The sequence below is a fragment of the Somniosus microcephalus genome, chromosome 9 (genome assembly GCF_052327205.1).
Source record: "Somniosus microcephalus isolate GS21.2 chromosome 9, FLI_Smic_1.0, whole genome shotgun sequence".
Classification (NCBI taxonomy): Eukaryota; Metazoa; Chordata; class Chondrichthyes; order Squaliformes; family Somniosidae; genus Somniosus; species Somniosus microcephalus.
This window is the reverse complement of record NC_140995.1, coordinates 186917161-186939749: the sequence shown is the minus strand read 5'-3', so window position 1 is coordinate 186939749 and position 22589 is coordinate 186917161. Positions and strand designations below refer to the sequence as shown.

The following is a 22589-nucleotide window of genomic DNA, read 5'->3' as shown; positions in this document are numbered from 1 at the left end:
CATTTACATAGGTGAGCTGCACTATGGTCAGCTATGGCTCAGTGGGTAGCACTCTCATCTCTGAGTCAGAAGGTTGTGGGTTCAAGTCCCACTCCAGAGACTTGAGCACAAAAATCTAGGCTGACACTCCAGTGCAGTGCTGAGGGAGTGCTGCACTGTCAGAGGTGCTGTCTTTCAGATGAGACGTTAAACCGAGGTTCCATCTGCCCTCTTAGGTGGATGTAAAAGATCCCACCCATGGCATTATTTTGAAGTCAATATTTATCCCTCAATCAACATAACAAAAACAGATTGTCTGGTCATTATCACACGGGGAGCTTGCTGCCGCGTTTTCTACCTAACAACAGTGACTACGCTTCAAAAGTGCTTCATTGGCTGTAAAGCGCTTTGGGGCAACCTGAGGTTGTGAAAGGCGCTATATAAATGCAAGTCTTTATTTTCTTATGGGGAAGGAAATCCCAAAATGCACAAAAGCTGGTGTGCGGCTAAATTCCAAAGGAATCAGATGAAATGAGGTCATGCAGGTCAGCAGCAAAGTCTCCAAAATGCTACACAGCAAATCAGGGCCATGATCTCCATACCCAATTCTACAACCTGCACTCCCCAAATTGCAAAGCTCCATGCTGCGAGCTGAATCTCCAAAGCTTTCCTTTGTATATCTTTTTAAGCTCTCAGTTAAAGTGCCTTGAAGTTACTTAAAAGAAAAAGAAAATGTAGACAGCATGTAACCAAATAAAGCAAAACAAGTATTTACATACTGGATACTGAAATAAATCCACAGGCCGACGGAAAGGCTCCGAGTCTTCACACTGAAAGATTAGATCCAGCAGCTCCCTACAGCGCACCTTCCAGGCATTAATATCATGTGACTGAACACGATTACGCTGTGTCCTCCTAGGCTGGTGTTCCTGGATTCCCCAAAACAAGAATTAAAAGATTATGCCTACTATATATATATCACACATCTCTAGATAGGTATTTTAAAGTTCTTCCAGACCCTTCATCACTCCCTGTGGAAAATTATCTAGCCTCCATGCAACATCTACTCCTGACAGCATAGCTAAGAGCAGGTATTAACCATACAGGTTATAGCAGGCTTGAACCTGTGTTCATGCACGCTGTGCATAACATGTTGGAGCATGAATGCCCTGTTATTGCCAAGAAAGTCTACTTTGAGTACACAACCCATATCACACCACGTTATGAAATGAATGTCTTGAGATCACAAGAAAGGTCAGGGATAAGAAAAGGACATTCGGCCCATTGAAGTTATTTTCTGTTAAGAGATGCAACAGGGAGAAAATAAATGCTAGTTTCACAACTAAGAGATGGGTTACTTGTTTGAAAAAAAACCCAATTTTTAACAGTTTATTAAAGTAACAGATTCATATTTTATGTAATGTATAATATATTTTCTTTTTTTCCCCCTGCCCAAAAAGCTGCCATCAGATAAATAATGATGCACTACGCCAGCTGATTTAAGCCTGCATGCATATGTGCTCTCACTTCTGTTACACAGGACCAAGATCAGGTTACCTTCTTATTCCTGGTGGAGGTTCCTGGAACATCAGAATTCTCTGCCTCATCGTCCTTATAACCAGAAAAATAGGACACAACAACATAACAAACATTACAGTTAGAAGGAAACAGCTATTAACATGATCTGGATAATTATTGAATGTTACAGTTTGAGTATATCACAAGTTTATTTAAGGTTCAAGAATAGTTTTAATACTCTGCAAATCTCCATAGATAACATTTTATTTTTATACATATCGGTGAGTAAATAATTAAGGCTTTAATCGGATTGCAAATTCAGGGAATTAACAGCAGGTTTAACAGCCTCTTTAGTACCCCACACTGAAGTGCGCAGATATTAAAGGCCATTACATTTTACTAACATCGTATGCACTGCTCGTGAAGTATTTCCCCTTCATCTAACAGTTGAGGTAATAATACAACCCTGATTACAGGGTCATCCCTCCCTCAAAAGGTACTGCCTCATGTTGGGCACAGTTCCATGGGCACTGGCAGTCCTTCCAGTACAAAACCCAAGTGCCCATTCTTCATGTCACCCTAGACAGTGATTATTGACAGATCACTCGATCACAGAGGGCATCATAACAGAGTCTGATCCTATCCTTGCTCAAAGTGCAAACAGGTGCACTTTATAGTAGGGGTCACTGGACAGCAATCAGCAACAGGAATCCTGACTAATTTCTTTTGCCCCCTGAAGCCAGAGGTGCTGCAGTTAATTATAGCTCCCAACTACTGCCCCAGATGAGATCAGCTAACTCGGGACAGACTGAGGATCAAACCAAGCACCCCTGGCCTGAATGGACACAGTAGTAATCCAGCCAGTGTCTACTCACTACGCCATCAGTTGAGCTTAGTGAATACATTTTTACATTTAAAGTGTCTATTTTGACAGATTTCAGCTGTTGCACAATATTCTCTGTTCATTTTCCCAGTCTTATTTTACCTCATCTTCCTCATCTGACATCATTTTCTTCTTCAGGTTATTGTAGAATGGCAGGATGTCAGTACAGCTCTGGTCTCTGCAGCAATAAATGTGAAAGGTTAAGCCACGGGATGTATTCAAAAGGCATGTCCCTCAACAAAAGGACTACTGAAGTTCATAGCTATCACAGGAAAAGGAATAATAGAAAGGAAATGAGAGTTTGTAGCTGTGTAAACACTGTAAACCTCAGTGATGATGTGTCATTTCCATTTTAAACATTAAGATTTGAAAAGTACAATATGAATATTTTTGGAATGTATCACTTTACCCATTTTTTTAAATGTTTGTATTCAATTATTTATAAAAATTGCAATAGAAAAATAACAAAGAAAACATTTTTAATATAATAATGAAGTATAAAGGGGGGAGGGAAATCATTTTTTTAAAAATTAGCATTGAATGACTTCTAGCAATTTTTTTTTTAAAGAAGTTAATATGCATGAAGTTAGCTTGTTTGAAGCTTCATCACATCTGACCCTAGAACACCACTCTGTGGTAAAGCCTGGTATCAAATACTTCGATCTTTACTTTAATTTTTTTTTAAACTGTAATTTATTTCTTTACTTTGGGTGTGAAATTGCTGGGATCAGGAGGCACAACAGGGGCATTATTTTTTGTGTTGAGGAGCTGGAATGGGTGGGAGGTGGGGGGAGGAGAACCTAATTCCACTGGGACTCAACCCCATGGAAATTCCAGTCGGGAAAAGCAGAAGAGTTGTCCACCCTGCATGAAGGGGAGCTTATCTAGAGGTGGCCCTAGGCTATTTGTGAATTGTGCCCATTATGCCCCTGTAAGGCCTCAATGCAACTCTCACCAGCTCAGAGCTGGCATGTATTCCACTGAGGCCCCTGGAAAGGCTCCAAAACGTAGCAGGACTAAGGTAATCAACTAAAAAAAAAAGGCATTATATAAATGTCTACAACTACCTACAAGTTGAAATTGTAAGATTTGAATACACAACATTGTTGCATAGACTGGTACCAGGAAAATTACCGTGAAAGCTGCCAGATGTATTCCCTGTTCATCAAGATAGGCTTCTGCTACTCCTAACCTTGTCTGCCCTACATGTGACTCCGGTTGCACACTACATGGTTGACTCTTAGGGCTCGAATTTCCATGCCCCGTGGAGGCGGGTTTGGAGGCGGGAAAATTGCAGAATCGGGGGCACGAACCCATCCCGCCCCCAAGCCAATGTTCCAGGAGGCGGGTGTCCGACCTGTGCTGGGAGCCATCTCCCCGAGGCGGGAAGGGGATTAGTGCCAATTAACTGAACAGGCAGTTTTTTGCCTAATCCCTATTTTTAGCCCTGAAGTGTGGGCTTCCCGATGGCTCCGAACCATGCCAAGTTAGCGAGGCGGACCGTCGGTCTGAAGAGGTTGGAGGGGTCAAGATGTCCGTTATGCAGGTGAGTGATGGGTGCATGTGTGCAGAGGTAAGTGTGTGAGGTAAGTGTAAAGTGTTTTAATAAGTTTTACTTACCTTTACTTTCTCCTGCAGGCTTCCTTCCTCAGTTCACCGGCACAGAAAGCAGAATGGCTGCTGAAATCTCAAAAGCTGCAGAGATCTCTAACTGAGTCTGAGTAGAAGGACTCAAGTTAGAAGACAGATTGTCAGTGTTTGACAGCTTCACAGAGCTGTCAAACGCTGATTTTTCATCTGTCAAAAGCTCGTGACAGATGAAATGTCAATCACTGACGTCACCAGTAACCAGGTGTCCCTTAATTGGCCTGCTGAGCCCGCTGAGCGGGCTTAACAAGGTCAATCAAGGGAAAATAGCGTGGGTTGGCCACAAGTCAATGGAGGCGGGACTGCAACCCAAAAAGTGGGAGTCCCGGCTCCATCACGTCCCCATTGACAAAATCCAGCCCAAAATGTCATCAGGGAAACTAGGGATGGGCAATAAATACTGCCTGATCAGTGCCATCCCATCCCATCCCATCCCAAGAATGAATTTAAAAACCATTGCAACATAGAAGTGAAATTGCACAACAGTGCAATTATATAAAAATTGTTGTGAAGATGAAAGCAAAGTCTGAATTATTAGTTCTTTTACAAGAACCACAACTTGCATTTATATAACACATTTTTATGACCTCAGGACATCCCAAAGTACTTCACAGCCAATGTAGTTTATTATTATGAGTTGTATCACCAGGGGCTGCAATTTAGTCAGAACAAAACCTTCTGGTAAGTGTTGGTTGTTGTGCAGCTTTTAACCAGAAAGAAATATAATTATTTCTATGTAGATGTGCTAATAAGCACAAAACAAATTTTATCTGCCAAATAAAACAGCTACTTTTACTTATTTTGAAAGCCAATACTCTTTGGAAAGGTTACAGTATGAACAAAGCACAAACTGGCTACAATGGGGCCATCCTTCCTGGAATACACTCAATCAAGCAATGGAATTCCCAATTAAGAAAATGTACAGATTTCTCCACTAAATTAACATATACAATTGTTGCTGAAGCACCCACAGATTATTGACAACTTCGACCAATGTTAATGACTGTATCAGTATCTCAATGAAGCCAGAACCCCTCCCCCATGAACTAACCACCACTTCCCCTTTAAGCTAAACCCAACCCAAATCAACAAAGTGATGGTAATGTTCACTGCAATTTTTGAAACTATTTGAATTTATAAAAGGAACCTAACCATGAGAGGACCTCTAAGATACCAATTCATTATAATTTGGTATATGAAACCCTAAATGCCAAGAAAAAATATGAAGGTTTCACTTAAAATGTAATTAATTTCAATCATTTTGTTTTATTATGGAAATGGTTGTTTACCCTACCCACCCTCCGACAATACATCTTTCATGGCATTGCTCACAGATACTCTGAGATCTGGAACGTGGTTGTGATGTTTACCTGTCAGGATGGATCTATTTTAAACCTGGCCTATGCTGTCACTGTTTCGATACTTCCTGTGGAAATGTGGTCTAAGTATGGCCCATTCTGATGTCAATTACAAGCTAATCGCTAGATGTCAGCTCCCTGATTCTCCCTCTGGAGAGATGTCAATCTATCAAGATCAAAATAAATCATCTAAAAGTGTCTGCCTTCCTTTCTCTCTTCATGTGCCTTTTTTCCTTAAGTTTGCTCAGCTGTCATTTGTTGAATATGATATTTGAACAAATCAGTACAAGCATGACACATATTTTGTATATGTAACAAAGTGTCGCACTTTGAGGTGTGACAGATGTGTACTAGATGCAATACTTGTCTTTAGACAGACACACACACAACAAAAAAACTTACTTTATAAACTGCAGGAGGACATCGATGACAAATTTGGCAGATTTAACTATAGGGCTTCCAGGCTCATTGAAAGTCCGTGCATTGTGTTCAATATATCGTACCTCCCACATCAGGGATGACATGCGTCTGAAAAATAGCATAACTTTGCTTAACCATATAAAATTTAAATTATTACACAACAACCAGCAATGAATGTGTAGGCGGAGATGCATCCTACAAACCAGCTGGGGGGGTGCTGTACCCAGCATGATATCACTCAAATGAGAGCAAAAATAAGTTTCTATTGGCATTTGATTCATGTCATCCTTCATTTAATACAAACCAAAATTAAAGCTGAGTTAGGACTGGATTAAGATCAGGGATAAAAGACCAACAAATAATTAATTGAGAAATCATTCATTAAATATTGCCCCTTCATTTAGGGAATACAACTGGATGAGAATAAACAAAATGCCTTTGTCTAAATTTCCACTGTATTGTATTATTTGTAAAATAATAGTGGACGGAAAATCTTGCAAATCTCCGCACCCAAATTCCCAACATTCACTACTGGAATGCAAAACTTCACAACGGGAGCATGGATTTGTAAAATCTAACAGTAGAAATTGCTGCATCCTTCATTTTCACCCTGTTGAAAATGTTCACAGTAGATGCATCATTATCGCTTCAGTACCTACTAAAATATAGTATGAAGCAGATTGGAGTGTCCGCCTAGATCTTATGCTCAAATCTGGAGTGGGACTTGAACCTACAACCTTCTCACTCAGAGGCGAGAGTGCTACCACTGAGCAACGGCTGACACCGAGTTCTTTCTGAGGGCTGGCACCTTTTTAATGAAGAACAACTGAAAACAGACATTAGCAGTGACATTAGCATTCACAAAATATAAAAATTGAGAGAACTTTTTGGACAAATGCAAATTTATCTTTCACTCTGTAATATTGACTGTAGCCCACACACTTTTAGCGCTCCTCCCACTGCAATTTTTCCTCCTTCAGTAAAGAGGGCTGAATTGCTAGGCTGTGGGCATTTCATATCTGCTGTCGAGGTGCTTTAAAGTATTTTCTCCCCCTTAAATCTGTCAATCATTTCCCTAATTGAGTGGAGAGACAGACCTGAGCCAGGGCAAATAAATTTACCCTTTAACTTTCTCCTCCTTTCATCCCTCCAAGAGCAGCTTAACAATGACTCAGTGCAACTTCCTTCTTCTAAATTGAGATAATAATCTCAATGTGTGAGAAACTGAGTGCAAGCTTTTGGCCTTTTACTCAATGTTCTAGTGCATTAGTGCACCAGCTGTGTTGCCCGAGGTGGTATGCTACTGTGGATCCAGATGCAAGTTGTTCTTTCCTGCCGAGAAGGAATCTTTTATTACAATATAGTTCTTCGTCTGACAGCAAGTAGATCGAAATCTCAGTCAAAAGTGACATTTGAATTCCTCATCCCCCCACTGAGTTAAATGCTCACGTTCTATCACCACAGGAATTGGCAACCACTGCACCTTTATTCTTGCTCTCATGTAAGACAAAGTGTAAACTCACCTGTAAAACCTATTCTCTACCCTCTCTTTAATTGTGTCGAGGTCTGTGGGATAAGCCACTACTGTACAGTATAAAGGATAAGCCTGGAGGTCTACAGGTGCCACAAATGGAGCAGCAATATCTGAAATTAGAGCGTAAACGTTTGAACAATTTACAATATGAAAAGTTACTGTACCAAAACCGTTAAATCATACATATTGAAAACTCTGCCTCCGTTCAATTTATTGAAACAGAACAGAATATTAACAAACATGAAATTAAAAATGTTTTCAATGCCAAATGAAGTTAACATAATGAACCTCCTCACGGAAGGCACTTCATTCATTCAGATCATATTACTGTAATGTTTGAGTGAAATGAATTAAATGCATGTGTGATTTCTTATATTATTTCACTCACCTCATCTAAAGAAGTGGTGCTCTAAAGAACGTTTTTTAATCCTTAAGGTATAGTGTATATAGAAAATAAATATTTGTGATACTTTTAAAATATACGAGTTGCTCATAGCAAATCAGAAGGGTGGATTTTAGGGTTCACTATGCCCAGATTTCAGGCATAGACAGGGCAATTAACATGGAAATCTGGTGAAAACTGGTTTGGCTGGATTGCCACCCAATCTAAGCCCCACTCCATTAAGCAGTTGGACCTAGGGTGGACATTTGATGCTCTGTTTGAAGCAAATGGGAGCTTCATTAGGTTATTCAAAAGGAGGTGGAGAGGGGCACCGCTCCATTTCCCAGCTTACAGACGTGCTGGAGACCAGCCTCAGGGCTGACCTTCAGGCAGAAGGGCCTTTAGAAGGCCCAAAGAATTTAAAAGCAAGTGTGTTTAGGCTTTTTCCTGGGCACTTCTCGTTCATTTTTTAAACTGCTGGCACTCAAGTTTTTATGGAGGAAAAGAAGGAACTAGGGACAGATGCCTGGCTGGTCAGGCTGCCCAAAAGATGGCCTGTGCCCTCCCGCTTGAGAGGTGAAATTGGCTTTGCTTTGCAGACATTCTGCTGTTGTGGAAACAGGCCCCCAGCAGCATCACTATGAGATATAAATGCCTAACTAACATTTATGCTGGTCGGTTCTTCAGATGCACCCCAATAATAGGATGTCATACTTTGCATGGTACTTTGCATGAAAGAAAGTATGCTCGGATGATTGGTTGAACCTGCTAATAAGTCACCAATCATTTCTGTAGGTCCTGGCACACCTACTGGAAAAAATATAGAGATCTGCCTTCTTAGAACCCGAGTCAACATAGAAGCAGAAGCCAAGGTTTACCATCGGCTGTGACTTTTTTTGCAGCAGAGGATCTGACACACGCAGGGACTATAATAGTCTGCTGTGGTCTGAAAGTTTGTTGCACCTCCTTGCAGATGTACTATAATGCTGCCCTATGGGGATAGTGCTGTGGAGAGGTACAGAAGTCAACCCTACCTCGACTTCAAGGAAGAATATCAAGGCCTTGGAGAGGGTGCAGCGGAGATTTACTAGAATTATACCATGGATGCAGGACTTCAGTTATGTGAAGAGACTGGAGAGGTGGGATTGTTCTCCTTAAGTAGAGAAGGTTAAGGGGAGATTTAATAGAGGTGTTCAAAATTATGAAGGATTTTGATACTAGCAGGAGGGCCAGTAACCAGAGGACACAGATTTAAGGTAGTAGATTATTTGGGTAATAGTGATCATAATTTAATTAGGTTCACACTGCAAATAGATGCCAAAAGAGGAGTCAGAGATAAAACAGTTGGACTGGAAATTATCAAATTTCAAATGGACCTAGACCAGATTAACCATTTGGAAAAATGGTAGATCAAAGAGTGGATCAGCAACAGAGATATTTAAAGTTAAAATGGACGTGGTACAGATGAAATGCATTCCAATTAGGAGTAATGAGGGGATGCCAAAGGTAGGGGTTCCATGGATAATTAGGGAGGTTAAAGCGAAAATGATATTGAAAAAAGAGGTATATGAGGAACAGAAAAAACACTGAATTATTACAGGTATAGAAAGGAAACAAAAAGATACATTAGAAAGGCCAATAGGAGGTCAGCATGAAGAAATATAGTACAAGGACTTTTGGAAGTTACCTAGTATATATGGTAAACTATAGAAATATATCTTTTTTAGTCAGCTTTTTTGCCAAAGTGGTTATTAACAGTAAGATCAAGGCCTGTGTATGCATAACAATTCACTTAAATAAAAACAAAAAATTCTGGAAATGTACAGGTCAATCATCTTCTGAAAAAAACAGACAGCTTATTTTTTCGGGTGCAGTTCTTCATCAGAGTTGAACCAGAAATCTTAACATATCTTTGCTTTCAGATGCTAACTGAAAAGAACTGGAGGGCTTAACCACCTCGAGTCAATGTCACAGGCTTCCTAATTAGTTACAGAGGCACTGGCAGCAGCCCTGGAAACAAGACGACTGTTTGATTTCTTGCGCAGGATCTAGCTAGTAGCATGGAGACACCAAAAATGCACTGACTGGGTGGGGGGGGGGGGGGGGGGGGAGGTGGCGGGGGAGGTTAAGATGATAGAGAAAGTGAAATTAACTTAAAAGGACATGTAAGAGTTGAGTCAAAGCTTCACATTCCAATTGCAGGTTTCATTTTAATTTAGTAACTTCAGGTTTTAGTGGATAAGACCATACCAAGAGTTATGAGCTGATTGATCCCGCCATGAATTCTTTCACATTCTGCATCTCTCTTCCTGCAACCCCATTCTCCTTCCTGAGATTTGTACAGCTGTATCTTATGCTCAGCAGCAGTCAAGGGAACACTTGAGCCAGGCTCAGTGGGGAAAACAGCTGAAATACAATAAGCACAGTTAATCCAAAGGAAAAATACATTTCTGACATTCTCTTTTTTTTTTACTGAGTGTCACAACTAACCAAATCAGATTCAGATAAAAGTTTATAACAAGTTTTTTTTTTAAGAAACAGAATGGTTACGTGTGTGTGTGCACGCGAGTGTGAGTGAAGGGGAAAAAAATGAAGCCCGTTCATAGTTTTAAAGACTTCTATCAGGTCACCTCTCAATCTTCTCTTTTCTAGAGAAAAAAGCCCCAAGCCTGTTCAATCTTTCCAGATATTTGTACCCTCACAGTTCTGATATCATCCGAGTAAATCTTCTTTGCACTTTCACCAGTGCATCTATATTCTTCTTGTAATATGGAGACTCGAACTGTGCACAATACTCAAGTGTGGTCTAATGAAGGCTCTATATAATTTTAACATAACTTGTCTATTTTTGAAAGCTATTCCTTTAGAAATGAACCCCAATGATTTGCATGCACTTTTTATGGCTGTGTTAACCTGTGGGTTAACACAGTGGGAAGGCAAAGCAGTAAGGGACACAATGGGAGCGAGGGGTTGTGGAAGCACAAGTAAAGGGGGAATGGGATGAGAGTCACTGAGAGCCACATTTTCCCCACAACTCCTGCCAAAAATGCCGGCTGCAGCCATCATTATCTCATTTTCCACCTAGAAAGAAAGGAAAAGGCAGAGAGAGCAGCAGAAGAGGACAGATAAAAGCAAGAAGAAATTTAAGGAGAGAGAAGCAAGAGACAAAGAGAGAGCAGCAGAAGAGGACAGAGAAGTAGCAGCATGAAGACAACAGACAAGTGAGAGACCATGGGGGAAAAACTGGGTTGCTTTGCACATCCAGTTAGCGCCCCCGGCTAACGGGGCGCAAAGCCCCTAGCGCCTGGACACGGTGCCACAACACCTCCCACGAAATTCAGCAAGAGGTTAACGGTGCGGCCTGCTTTTACCAGCATAAGAGTTTAAAAAAATAAAAATGATTTTTTCCCCCACTCATTTATAATTTAAAAAATACTTTTAAAAAGGTAAGTTTATTTTTAGCCCCATAAAAAACTTTAATTATTTTTTTCAAAAAATTATTTTGTTTAAAATATTTAATTTAATGTAATTTTAACTAATTTTAAATAGGTGATTTAATTTTTTTTTTAATGTTTGTGTGTTTTTTGAGTGATCCCCATTCATACTTTCGACAGATCTGTGCGTAGAGACCTGTCAAAAGGGTGAAGGGAGATTCCCTTCTTTGATTGGTTCCCCATGGCCCACGTGATCCCAGGGACGCTTGCGAACCGCCTGCGCCCTGGAATACCTGGGCCTCTGCGCGCGCGCACACCAGTAGAAGCCCAGGATCGGAAGTCTCGGGACCTACGGAGCCAGCAAGTAAGTGCGTAGATTTTTCCAAATCGGAGGCATCCCCACGCAGGAAGCCTCCGATCGGAAAATCTGGTCCATTGACAGAGGGCCATACCATATGTAAAATAACAAACAGATACATATATGTACCTTATTTTATAACATGCTAGACATTAAAACAGGCGACCAAGTTAACATTCAAACGGAATTATTTATTACATTCTGACAACTAATGGATCCCTTTAATGTTCAAAACTTATCAGTAAAATATTATTGCCAAATTTATGTTGCTGTTCGACTGCCAACTGAATTATTCTTCTGGTAGGGGGAGGGGGCTGATATGTGACCTGCTCAGTTGAATAGATTGCTGAGGAGCAGAATTGAAACAGTCATGCTGGTGATTCACAAGTCACATCAGCACAGCAGCAAACTTCACCAAAAGCCAACATCAATCACTCCCCACAAAAAACAACTACAGCTTAACCACTGTAGCAGTTTTACTGCAATCCTCTTCATGTACATCTTTGTTCCCCCCTCTTCAAATCTTGCCTCACAATCCACCAAAACACACATTATAAAATACATTAAAAAATAATATGTAAAGGCTACTGTGCCTGCCTTCAAAACTACTTGATGTGTCTTGAAATCTTGCTTTGTAACACAGGGCGCGATCTTGCCAGGCCTGGGGAGGCGGGGTTGGAGGCGGTACTGCCTGGAAAATGGCAGAATCTGGGGGCGGCTGCCCATCCCGCCCCCAACCCGCCTCCGTGCCATCTTCCCAGGAGGTGGGTAGCCGACCCACGCCGGGTCCCGTCTCCTGGAGGCGGGAAGGGGATTACAGCCACTTAACTGCCTGTTAAGTTAAAAGGATTAACCCCATTTTGCCACCAGAGGCGCAGGCTTCCCAAATTCGGGAAACCCTGCCAGGGTCACTGAGGCGAGCAGTGGGTCTGCGGGGGTCGGAGGGGTGCAAAAGTGTGCTGTGGAGGTGGGTGATGAGTGCAAGTGTGGAGAGGTAAGTATGTGAGGTGAGTGAAAAGTGTTAGAAAAAGTTTACTTACCTTTGTTTCTTCCTGCAGGCTTCAACAGTTGAGGATGCAGAGAGTCTGGCATCTCACCGGCAGAGATGACAGATGGCTGCTGCATTCTCCGATGCAACAACCATCTAATTTCTGCTAAAGAAAGAGGTTTGAGGAGTCTTGAATACAAGGACTCATCAAACAACATAGAATGTCAGGGTTTGACTGCTTCAGAGAGTTGTCAAACGATGAAACGCCATACGCTGACGTTCTCAGTAACTGGCTTTCCCTTAATTGGCCTGCTAAGCCCGCTGGGCGGGCTTAACAAGGTCAATCAAGGGAAAATAGCGTGGGTTGGCCACAAGTCGATGGAGGCGGGACTGAAGCCCGACAAGCAGCAGTCCCGCCTCTAACGCGCCCCCATTGGCAAAATCACCCCCATTTCCATTTTTGAAAGCTGTTAAAGGTGACCTCACAAGAACACATACTTTCTGAGCAGTAGTTTTACAAAGCCTACTCCATGATCAATCTACAGAAGGCAATTTGAAGACAACACAGGAATGTTCCCTCTAAATTTTTTTTTGGTGCGTGGTACCTTTAAATTTGCTGTGCGCACGCACGGCATCTTAAAGGGAACAACTTGTGAGTGGCCTGCACTGCACCTTCCCGAACAGCTTGTGAGTGGCCTGCACAGCACCTTCCCGAACAGCTTGTGAGTGGCCTGCACGGCACCTTCCTGAACAGCTTGTGAGTGGCCTGCACGGCACCTTCCCGAACAGCTTGTGAGTGGCCTGCACGGCACCTTCCTGAACAGCTTGTGAGTGGCCTGCACGGCACCTTCCCGAACAGCTTGTGAGTGGCCTGCACGGCACCTTCCCGAACAGCTTGTGAATGGCCTGCACGGCACCTTCCCGATTGCTGTGCAACCACTCAGCTTAGAGAGAACATCGCAACACAGGGCGAGTTCTTCCCATCACCTCACGTAGTGGCCTGGAAGACCTGTCTCAAACCCATCCCTCACCGCAGCAGTAAGCTCAAGGCGCTAAAACAGTAACTTTATGATTGGGATGATCAGGTTTTAATCGCTAAACTACCCTGTAATATTCACTGTCTACACTTCACATTCTGACAGCTGATGATCAGATATTCAGAACATGTTATACAACAATTTCTGTTACACCAGCTATTTTTTACCCAGGAGTAGCAATTCACTTTCACTTCCTTAGTCATCAATCTTCTGAAGATTGCAATAACATTTTCATATCATAATAAAAAGACCACTACCTTTCATATAGAAATAAATTAAGAGGTGTTATTCCTCATGTTTTTCAAATTCTATTTTATAATACTCAGGATTAGTTACAGAAAATCATTTTCACAATAATTGGAAAACATTTAAAATCATAAAAGCCAATGTATAACCATGAATAACTGTTTCTATAATTGCCATTTTAGTAAAAGCAGTCAGGTACTCTGCATATAAAAAACCCACAAGGTACAAAAAGTATGACTTGTACACAAGATTGTACAATATGTATGGTTATGGGCAGTGGTTCTTTATATGATTCATTTAGCATGAAGCACCTGTCACTATACATTTTGTAGCTCTGAAAACAAAATGGTTGCCCAGGCACAAAAACAGCACCTCATGAAAGAGGACAAAGAATACACACAAATAACACAAAAAAGATTTAAAACTTGTATGACTATTTCATTAACATCTGGCCACAAACAAATTCTATTTACCAGTCATCTCTATTATGTGCACATCTGATATCTAATGTTTGACAGACTAGAAGCTGTAATTAAAGCAAAAGTATACTTGGATGCTTTTGAGTTTTCTCTGTACATACCATCAGTTGGTATCACTTCCATATCCCAAGGGCTCATCTTCTCAGTGTCTCCATTATCCCAGCTGGAAGTAGAAAGGCAGAACATAAGCCTCTAAAGCCTATAATAATATTCACAGATCAAACCCTGAATCAGATTGGATTTCAATTATATTTGAATTTTTTTTTGAACCAAAATATACAGTTTTTAGGTAGTACACTGTAAGCTCTAATGTGCCACGTTGGGATGTGGGCTCATGTCTACTATTCCCCAGTGTGAATTTTTTGATGTCAAATGTGCCGGCATGAGAAGGCACCCTTAAGCACCAAATCAAGTCTATGTCCTCTTGAAGTCTATTACTATCTTCCTCACAGTTTACTACACTTCCAAGTTTCGTGTCATCTGCAAATTTTGAAATTGTGCCCTGTACCCCCCAAACTTATGCCCCTTGTTATTTGCGAACCAGTGGTGAATGAATTCTTGGAATGTCCTTCTGGGTAGGGTAGTGGAAGCAAAAGCTTTGGAATCATTCAAGAGGCAGTTAGATGCTGTGATGGAGGGACTGTAAGTTTCTATGGAAGAGAAGTAGATGGGCCAAATGGCCTCCCTCAACTTTATATAACTTTATGACTATACTACTTAATTTAAGTCAAAATCAATTTATGTTCAATTTTACAGTATATTTCAGTGGTTATCCTACCAGACATTGTAGCACTGGAATAGACTATCAGGATAGTCTGGCTGTAGGGGCTCCTGGCTTTCAATTGTCCCAAACCACCACGCATCATCAATCACTGACCGAAATCGATCACCTAAAGTGTAGTAGGAAAAAGGGAGACCGGTATTCATCTGAGAATGAAAAGCCTCTGCATGTCAACTGTGCCAAAATAATTACAATGCAATCTTAAATAGATTGGGGGAGAGATTCGTGTTAGCCATTAAGTGGAGTTAATGGCCGCTGAAAATGGCCGCAATGCTAATGGAGCAAAATTCACCTGGGGGGGATGGAGATTGTTGGCGCAGCGCTTACCTGATGTGCAACACCGTCCTGGTGGCGTTTGACCCAAAGTTTGTGTGCAGGTGCGGCGTTCGAGTCTCGCACAGCCTCTGGAAGCGAGGCTGTGGAGTTTGCAAGGAATTGTGGCCAATGAAGAGGCCTGAGAATTAAAGGGGCCATGCACACTGAAGCAATAAAAATTAAAATGAAGTGAAACAATGCAGTTTTCAGCCCTTCCTGCCTTAAAAAAAAAAATTAACATTAAAAAGTCCCAAACGTGAATGTTCAGCTCTTAAAACAGAATTCCCTGCCTAACCTCAAAAAAATGAGAAAAATGCCTCACTAACACAAATGGTGCAGCAAACCAGGGAAGGGGCACCCAGGGTCTCACATGCAGCACTCCAGCTTTGTGCAGGGGGTCAACACTGCAAGAGAGGTCCTCTACCCACAGCGGTCAGGAGGCCCTCCAGAAAGAATGATGTGGAACCACATCACCAAGATTGTCACTGCCAGCAGTGTCGCCACCACCACCTGACTCCAGTGCCCAAAGAACCTGCATGACCTCAGACCACTGGTCAAGGTCAGTGAATGTATCTTCAAAAGCTGTCTCCTACCAACTGCACCAGTAGCCTCACACATTGCTCAATGCACGACCCCTAATCACTCACCTACCAACAATCTGCACCAATCATGAGGCACATCTCCCATTCCTAGCCTCACCTCCTTGGAGGAGGCGGTGCAGGCCATTCTTGGCAAGAGCATGGCTGAGCCCTTGGCCAGAGGCGGGGCTGAAAGGATACAAGATGCTGGTATCCTCATATGTTATCCTCCTTCTGGCATGCACCTCATGCTTTCCTGCCCTCCCATCACCACAACTCCACCCTTGTGCCTTCCTTATTTCACACCCAAGAAATGCAGCCTGCCCAGCCAGTGGGTGACCAAGAAGAGGGAGAGGAGAGTGAAGAAATACAAGAAGATGATTGATTTCACACTCCCAGCCACCAGCTCATCAAGGTCAACCAGCAAGAACATTTGCAGTGTCCCCCACTGAAAGTCAGCAGCCTTCCACCAGCCATGCCGCAGCCACTGGGGTAGCACTGCGTGACATCAGTAGGATAGGCAAAGGCACACACAAGACAGTCACTAAGAGAATGCATACAGGTGATGAGTTGATTTCTTGATGTCACATTGGATGGATAGACGTATATAGGTGGATTGGAAAGTTTGTGGTGGCTTTTTTTCAGTTTCATGGTCAAGAGGACGTTGTGATGATCAGTAACAGCTGGAAGGTAAGGTATGGGACTAATATTGAAAGGGGAATTGGGGTTGTGGTCATTGGGACCGCAGACGGATGATTCCAGTCTGGCTATCCCAGCCACAAAGGGGCTGTCTGGGATGCATCCTTCTGTCTGATTCCTCCTCTTCTGTTTCTTCCTCTTCCCTCTGCAAGCGGATGCTGCAAATGTGAAATGACAGCATAAAATGCTGGAAATACTCAGCTGGTCAGGCAGCATCTCGACCCGAGACGTGAACTCTGTTTTTCTCTCGGAGGATGTTGCATGACCTGCTGAATATTCACAGCATGTTCTGTCTTCTCAAAGACCTTCATTTACCATCTGAGCCCTTGCAAGCATCCAGCAGTACACCCTACACACTTAAAAAAACTTTTCACATCTATTGCAGCAAGCTACCACTTCAATAAAAAAATTTAAAAACTGTCCAAAACCTTAAATCCAAACTTACCTGGATGATGTGAGTGGCCCTTTAAGAGCTGCAGCCATTGCCACTGTCAGCCTGCTTGCATGCCAGGTTAACCTGACGTGCTTATGACCCAGCACTGAATTCAGCGCTAGGGTTGAAGTTTGCGCTTGTGACGTAAAGTCAGCGTTGCACGCCAATTTACATCACACGCTGCCAGTTTGTTGGCGATGGCGCTGCCAGTTACCGGCAGCACAAAGCTAGGGACCAAAACGGCGGCTGCTGCGGGACGAAAGAGCGGCAGCTGGCATCTTAGCCCCATTTAATGGCGCTACAGAGCGGTGCTAAAGCCACGAATTTCTCGCCCATTACATTTAAATAAACTAGTGTGCCAACTAAAGAATGTTTTTGTAATCCCCTGCAAGATCCCCTATTTCTGATACAGTAGAATCACTTGTTAAGTCTTACAAAATTTGGCTGGTCTTACTGGCTCTATAATGAACTATTTAAATTTCAATAACAATTTTATGTCCAACTGTGGCTGTCCCAGTGCAAACATTTTATTTAAAAAAAAATTAATTGCAGGAATGGTGAATATCCAATTGCATTACTCGTAGTGAGTCAAAGAATACAGTGTTTTATAATGAGAGTATTATATCATATAATGTACAAAGTACTAACAATGCAAGTGCACCGCCCATCACATTCCTAACATCATTCCATACATAGTAATATTCAGTGGGAAATTTGGAATGAATACAGTCAACGTGAATTTTCAAAGTCACTTTTACCAGTGGATAAAATAGGGGACAAGATGATGGTAGGCAGCCCTCAATCTGCAAAATTGGGCATTAAAATTAGAAGCTTACTATGCACCCAAGGTGCTCAGTACACCCCAGTGTAGCCAACAAGCACAAAGGGCTGAAATCCAATGCACAACTTGTACACTAGGTTCCTTACGGCCCGAGGGCAATTTAAATATGTCGCCCACCACATAATTGACTGGAGCAACTGAAGGTCCATTTGGGGAGACTGCAATGATTAAAACAAAATTCAGACATAGAAACATAGAAGATAGGAGCAGTAGGCCATTCGGCCCTTCGAGCCTGCTCCGCCATTCAATGAGATCATGGCTGATCATCCAAATTCAGTACCCTGTCCCTGCCTTTTCCCCATATCCCTTGATCCCTTTAGCCTTAAGAAATATATCCAACTCCGTCTTGAATATATTTAATGAACTGGCCTCCACCACCCTCTGTGGCAGAGAATTCCACAGGTTCACCACTCTCTGGGTGAAGAAATTCCTCCTCATTTCAGTCCTAAATGGCTTACCCCTTATCCTTAGACTATGACCCCTGGTTCTGGACTCCCCGGCAATCAGAAACATCCTTCCTGCATCTAGTCTGTCCAGGCCTGACAGAATTTTATAGGTTTCGATGAGATCCCCTCTCAATCTTCTAAACTCCAGTGAGTATAAACCCAATCGGCACAATCTCTCCTCATACGTCATTCCTGCCATCCCAGGTATCAGCCTGGTGAATCTTCGCTGCACTCCTTCCATGGCAAGAACGTCCTTCCTCAGGTAAGGCGACCAAAACTGCACACAATACTCAAGGTGCGGTCTCACCAAGGCCCTGTACAACTGCAGCAAGACATCCTTGTTCCTGTACTCGAACCCTCTTGCTACAAAGGCCAACATACCATTTGCCTTCTTAACCGCCTGCTGCACCTGCATGCTTACCTTCAGCGACTGGTGCACAAGAATACCCAGGTCTCTTTGCACTTCCCCTTCTCCCAATCTATTGCCATTCAAATAATAATCTGCCTTCCTGTTTTTGCCACCAAAGTGGATAACCTCACATTTATCCACATTATAGTGCATTTGCCATGTTTCTGCCCAATCACCCAACCTGTCCAAATCGTACTGGAGTTTCACGACATCCTCCTCACAGCATACCCTCCCACCCAGCTTTGTGTCGTCTGCAAATTTGGAGATATGACATCCAATTCCCTCGTCCAGATCATTAATATATATTGTGAACAGCTGGGGTCCTAGGACCGATCCTTGCGGTACCCCACTAGTCACTGCCTGCCACTCGGAAAACGACCTGTTTATTCCAACTCTTTGCTTTCTGTCCGCCAACCAGTTCTCTATCCAAGTCAATACCTTGCCCCCAATCCCATGTGCCTTAATTTTGCACGCTAATCTCTTATGTGGGACCTTATCGAAAGCCTTCTGAAAGTCCAAATACACCACATCCACTGGTTCTCCCTTATCTATTTTACTAGTTACATCCTCAAAAAATCCCAGTAGATTAGTCAAGCATGATTTACCTTTTGTAAATCCATGTTGACTTTGTCCGATCCTGTCACTGCTTTCCAAGTGCTCTGCTATTACATCTTTTATAATGGACTCTAGCATTTTCCCCACTATCGATGTCAGGCTTACCGGTCTATAATTCCCCGCTTTTTCTCCAGCACCTTTTTTGAATAGTGGGGTAACATTAGCTACCCTCCAATCCATGGGTACTGTTCCAGAGTCTATCGAGTTCTGAAAGATGACCAGCAATGCATCTACTATTTCTAGGGCCACTTCCTTAAGTACCCTGGGATGTAGATTATCAGGCCCTGGGGATTTATCGGCCTTCAGTCCCATCAATTTTCCTAACACCATTTCCCTACAAATACTGATTTCTTTCAGTTCCACCCTTTCATCAGACCCTATGTTCCCCGGCATCTCTGGGAGGTTATTTGTGTCCTCCTTTGTGAAGACAGAACCAAAATATGTATTTAGTTGGTCTGCCATTTCTTTGTTCCCCATTATAAATTCCCCTGATTCTGACTGCAAGGGACCTACGCTTGACTTCACCAATCTTTTTCTCTTCACATATCTATAAAAGCTTTTGCAGTCAATTTTTATGTTCCGTGCAAGCTTACTCTCATATTCTATTTTCTCTTTCTTAATTAATCCCTTTGTCCTCCTTTGTTGAATCCTAAACTGTTCCCAATCCTCAGGATTATTGCTTTTTCTGGCCAATTTATATCAAATCAAATCAAATCAACTTTTATTGTCATTGTTAGTGCACAAGTGCAGTACAATGAAATGTAGGCTTGCGGCTCCCGAGAGTGTACAATTTGGATTAGAACACTTAAACATTTCAACATACATTTGTACATATATATTAGCATAAATATGACCATAATAAAGTGCATCGGCAGATGTGCAGGCTTTAGTGTTTATTTGTGGAGTTCAGTAGGATGACAGCCCTGGGAAAGAAGCTGTTCCTAAATCTGGTCGTACGGGTGCGAATGCATCTGTAGCGTCTTCCAGATGGTAGGAGGGCGAACAGACTGTGGCTGGGGTGGGTAGGGTCTTTGATGATGGACCGTGTCCTCCGTAGGCAGCGTTTCTGATATATATGTTCTATGGTCGGTAGCCGGGTGCCGGTAATGCGTTGGGCAGTTTTGACTACCCGCTGCAGGGCTTTCCGGTCATTGGAGCTACAGCTGCCGTACCATACCGTGATACAGTTTGTCAGGATGCTCTCTATAGTGCAGCGGTAGAAGTTAGAGAGGATCAGGGGTGACAGATTACATCCCTTCAGCCTCCTCAAGAAATATAGGCGCTGCTGGGCCTTCTTCACCAGAGAGGAGGTGTTGAGGGACCAGGAGAGGTCTTCCGTGATGTGGACTCCGAGGAACTTAAAGCTGGCCACCCTTTCCACCTCCGCCCCATTGATGTGGATGGGGGTGTGACTTCCGCCTTTGGACTTCCTGAAGTCCACGATTATTTCCTTTGTTTTCTTGGTGTTAAGGGCCAGGTTGTTGTCGGCGCACCACTTCATGAGATGCTGGACCTCCTCCCTGTATGTCCTCTCCTTGGATCTTATGCTATCCCTAATTTCCCTTGTTAGCCACGGTTGAGTCACCTTTTTGTTTTATTTTTATGCCAAACTGGGATGAACAAATTCTGTAGCTTATCCATTCGGTCTTTGAATGTTTGCCATTGCCTATCCACCGTCAACCCTTTGATTGCCATTCCCCAATCAATCCTACCCAACTCGCTCCTCAGACCATCGTAGTTTCCTTTATTTAAATTGAGGACCCTAGTCTGAGTCCTGGCAGAACCCAAACTGAGCATTGGTGAGCAGGTTATTGGTAAGTGCCGCTTGATAGCACTGTCGACGACACCTTCCATCACTTTCCTGATGATTGAGAGTAGACTGATGGGGCAGTAATTGGCTGGATTGGATTTGTCCTGCTTTTTGTGCACAGGACATACCTGGGCAGTTTTCCACATTGTCGGATAGATGCCAGTGTTGTAGCTGTACTGCAACAGCTTGGCTAGAGGCATGGCTAATTCTGGAGCACAAGTCTTCAGCATGACAGCCGGGGTGTTGTCGGGGTCCATAGCCTTTGCTGTATCCCGTGCGCTCAGCTGTTGCTTGATACCACGTGAAGTGAAGTGAATTGAATTGGCTGAAGACTGGCTTCTTTGATGGTGGGGACCTCAGGAGGATATGGATCATCCACTCAGTACTTCTGGCTGCAAACGCTTCAGCCTTGTCTTTTGCACTTGCATGCTGGGCTCCACCATCATTGAGCATGGGGATATTCATGAAGCCTGCTCCTCCATTAGTTACTTCTGCTTTGTGCCCCTCGGCATCAATGCCCCCTTGCCCAGTGACCCTACTCCCTGTGAGGAAAGTACACGGTGCAGAATGGGCAACCAGGAGCACTAATAGCTGTTGTTGCCCTGGCAGCTCAATGAGACAAGCAGCTGGAAACCACTAAAACATACAATTGAGCTGCCCTCATTTTATGGGGCAAGGTCAAACCAGTTGTGCACAGGCAGGGGGCGCAGTGCTCATGGTGCATTATCAACACGCCATGTTCATGTTTAAATCACTTGCTACGATTTATTCTTGTTTTTTTTTTAATCTGCCATATAGTACAAACATTTTGGTTATAAAGTTACTTTCCTCAATATTACAAAAGTTAATCACAATTCTGCAAGATAGCTACGATTAACCAGAGGTGACATCTACTACTTTCCTGCTACTATAGTCACTATAGAAGTAACGAGCCTTGGAATCTATGACCAATGTCAACCAGAATACTCAAAAACGAAGTATATCCATTTGATTCGCCTTTACGTACCAATCTTCCATCGTCGAGTTTTTGTGTCATCAAACTGCTGTCGCAGCACTAGAAAATCAATAACATCTGGCATATCATGGTACCTACAGTCAAGATAAAAACAAATACTTAAAAAAAAATCAATCTACATTCTTTACAGACAATAGAGAGAACATTCAAGCACTTTTTAAAAACAGGAATACAGATGGATAGGGCCAATGCTATGTGAAAACATATAGAATTGGTAGATTTTTAAACATTTTGTCCAATACCTACATATGATGAGGCATTTAGAAATCAGATAGAGAACGCACAAGTAGAAATAATCTAATCATAGGTTAATCACAAGTGAGTAATGATTGACTTCATCGTGAGTGCAGTGAACTAGGTACACCACTGGGGCACATTGGGGTA

General features: G+C 42.6%; 1 protein-coding gene across 1 annotated transcript in view; it reads right to left on the bottom strand.

The window, feature by feature from the left end:
* Window positions 1-22589, bottom strand: part of phip (PHIP subunit of CUL4-Ring ligase complex) — a 291703-nt gene that overhangs the window by 35448 nt on the left and 233666 nt on the right. Inside the window, exons 27-35 of the mRNA XM_085997697.1 lie at window positions 22197-22279; window positions 15042-15153; window positions 14365-14426; window positions 9972-10127; window positions 7329-7449; window positions 5788-5913; window positions 2483-2558; window positions 1537-1590; window positions 759-908 (exon numbers count right to left, since the gene is read on the bottom strand). Of these exons, the coding sequence (XP_085853823.1) occupies window positions 759-908; window positions 1537-1590; window positions 2483-2558; window positions 5788-5913; window positions 7329-7449; window positions 9972-10127; window positions 14365-14426; window positions 15042-15153; window positions 22197-22279 (940 nt within the window). The remainder of the gene's footprint in view (window positions 1-758; window positions 909-1536; window positions 1591-2482; window positions 2559-5787; window positions 5914-7328; window positions 7450-9971; window positions 10128-14364; window positions 14427-15041; window positions 15154-22196; window positions 22280-22589) is intronic.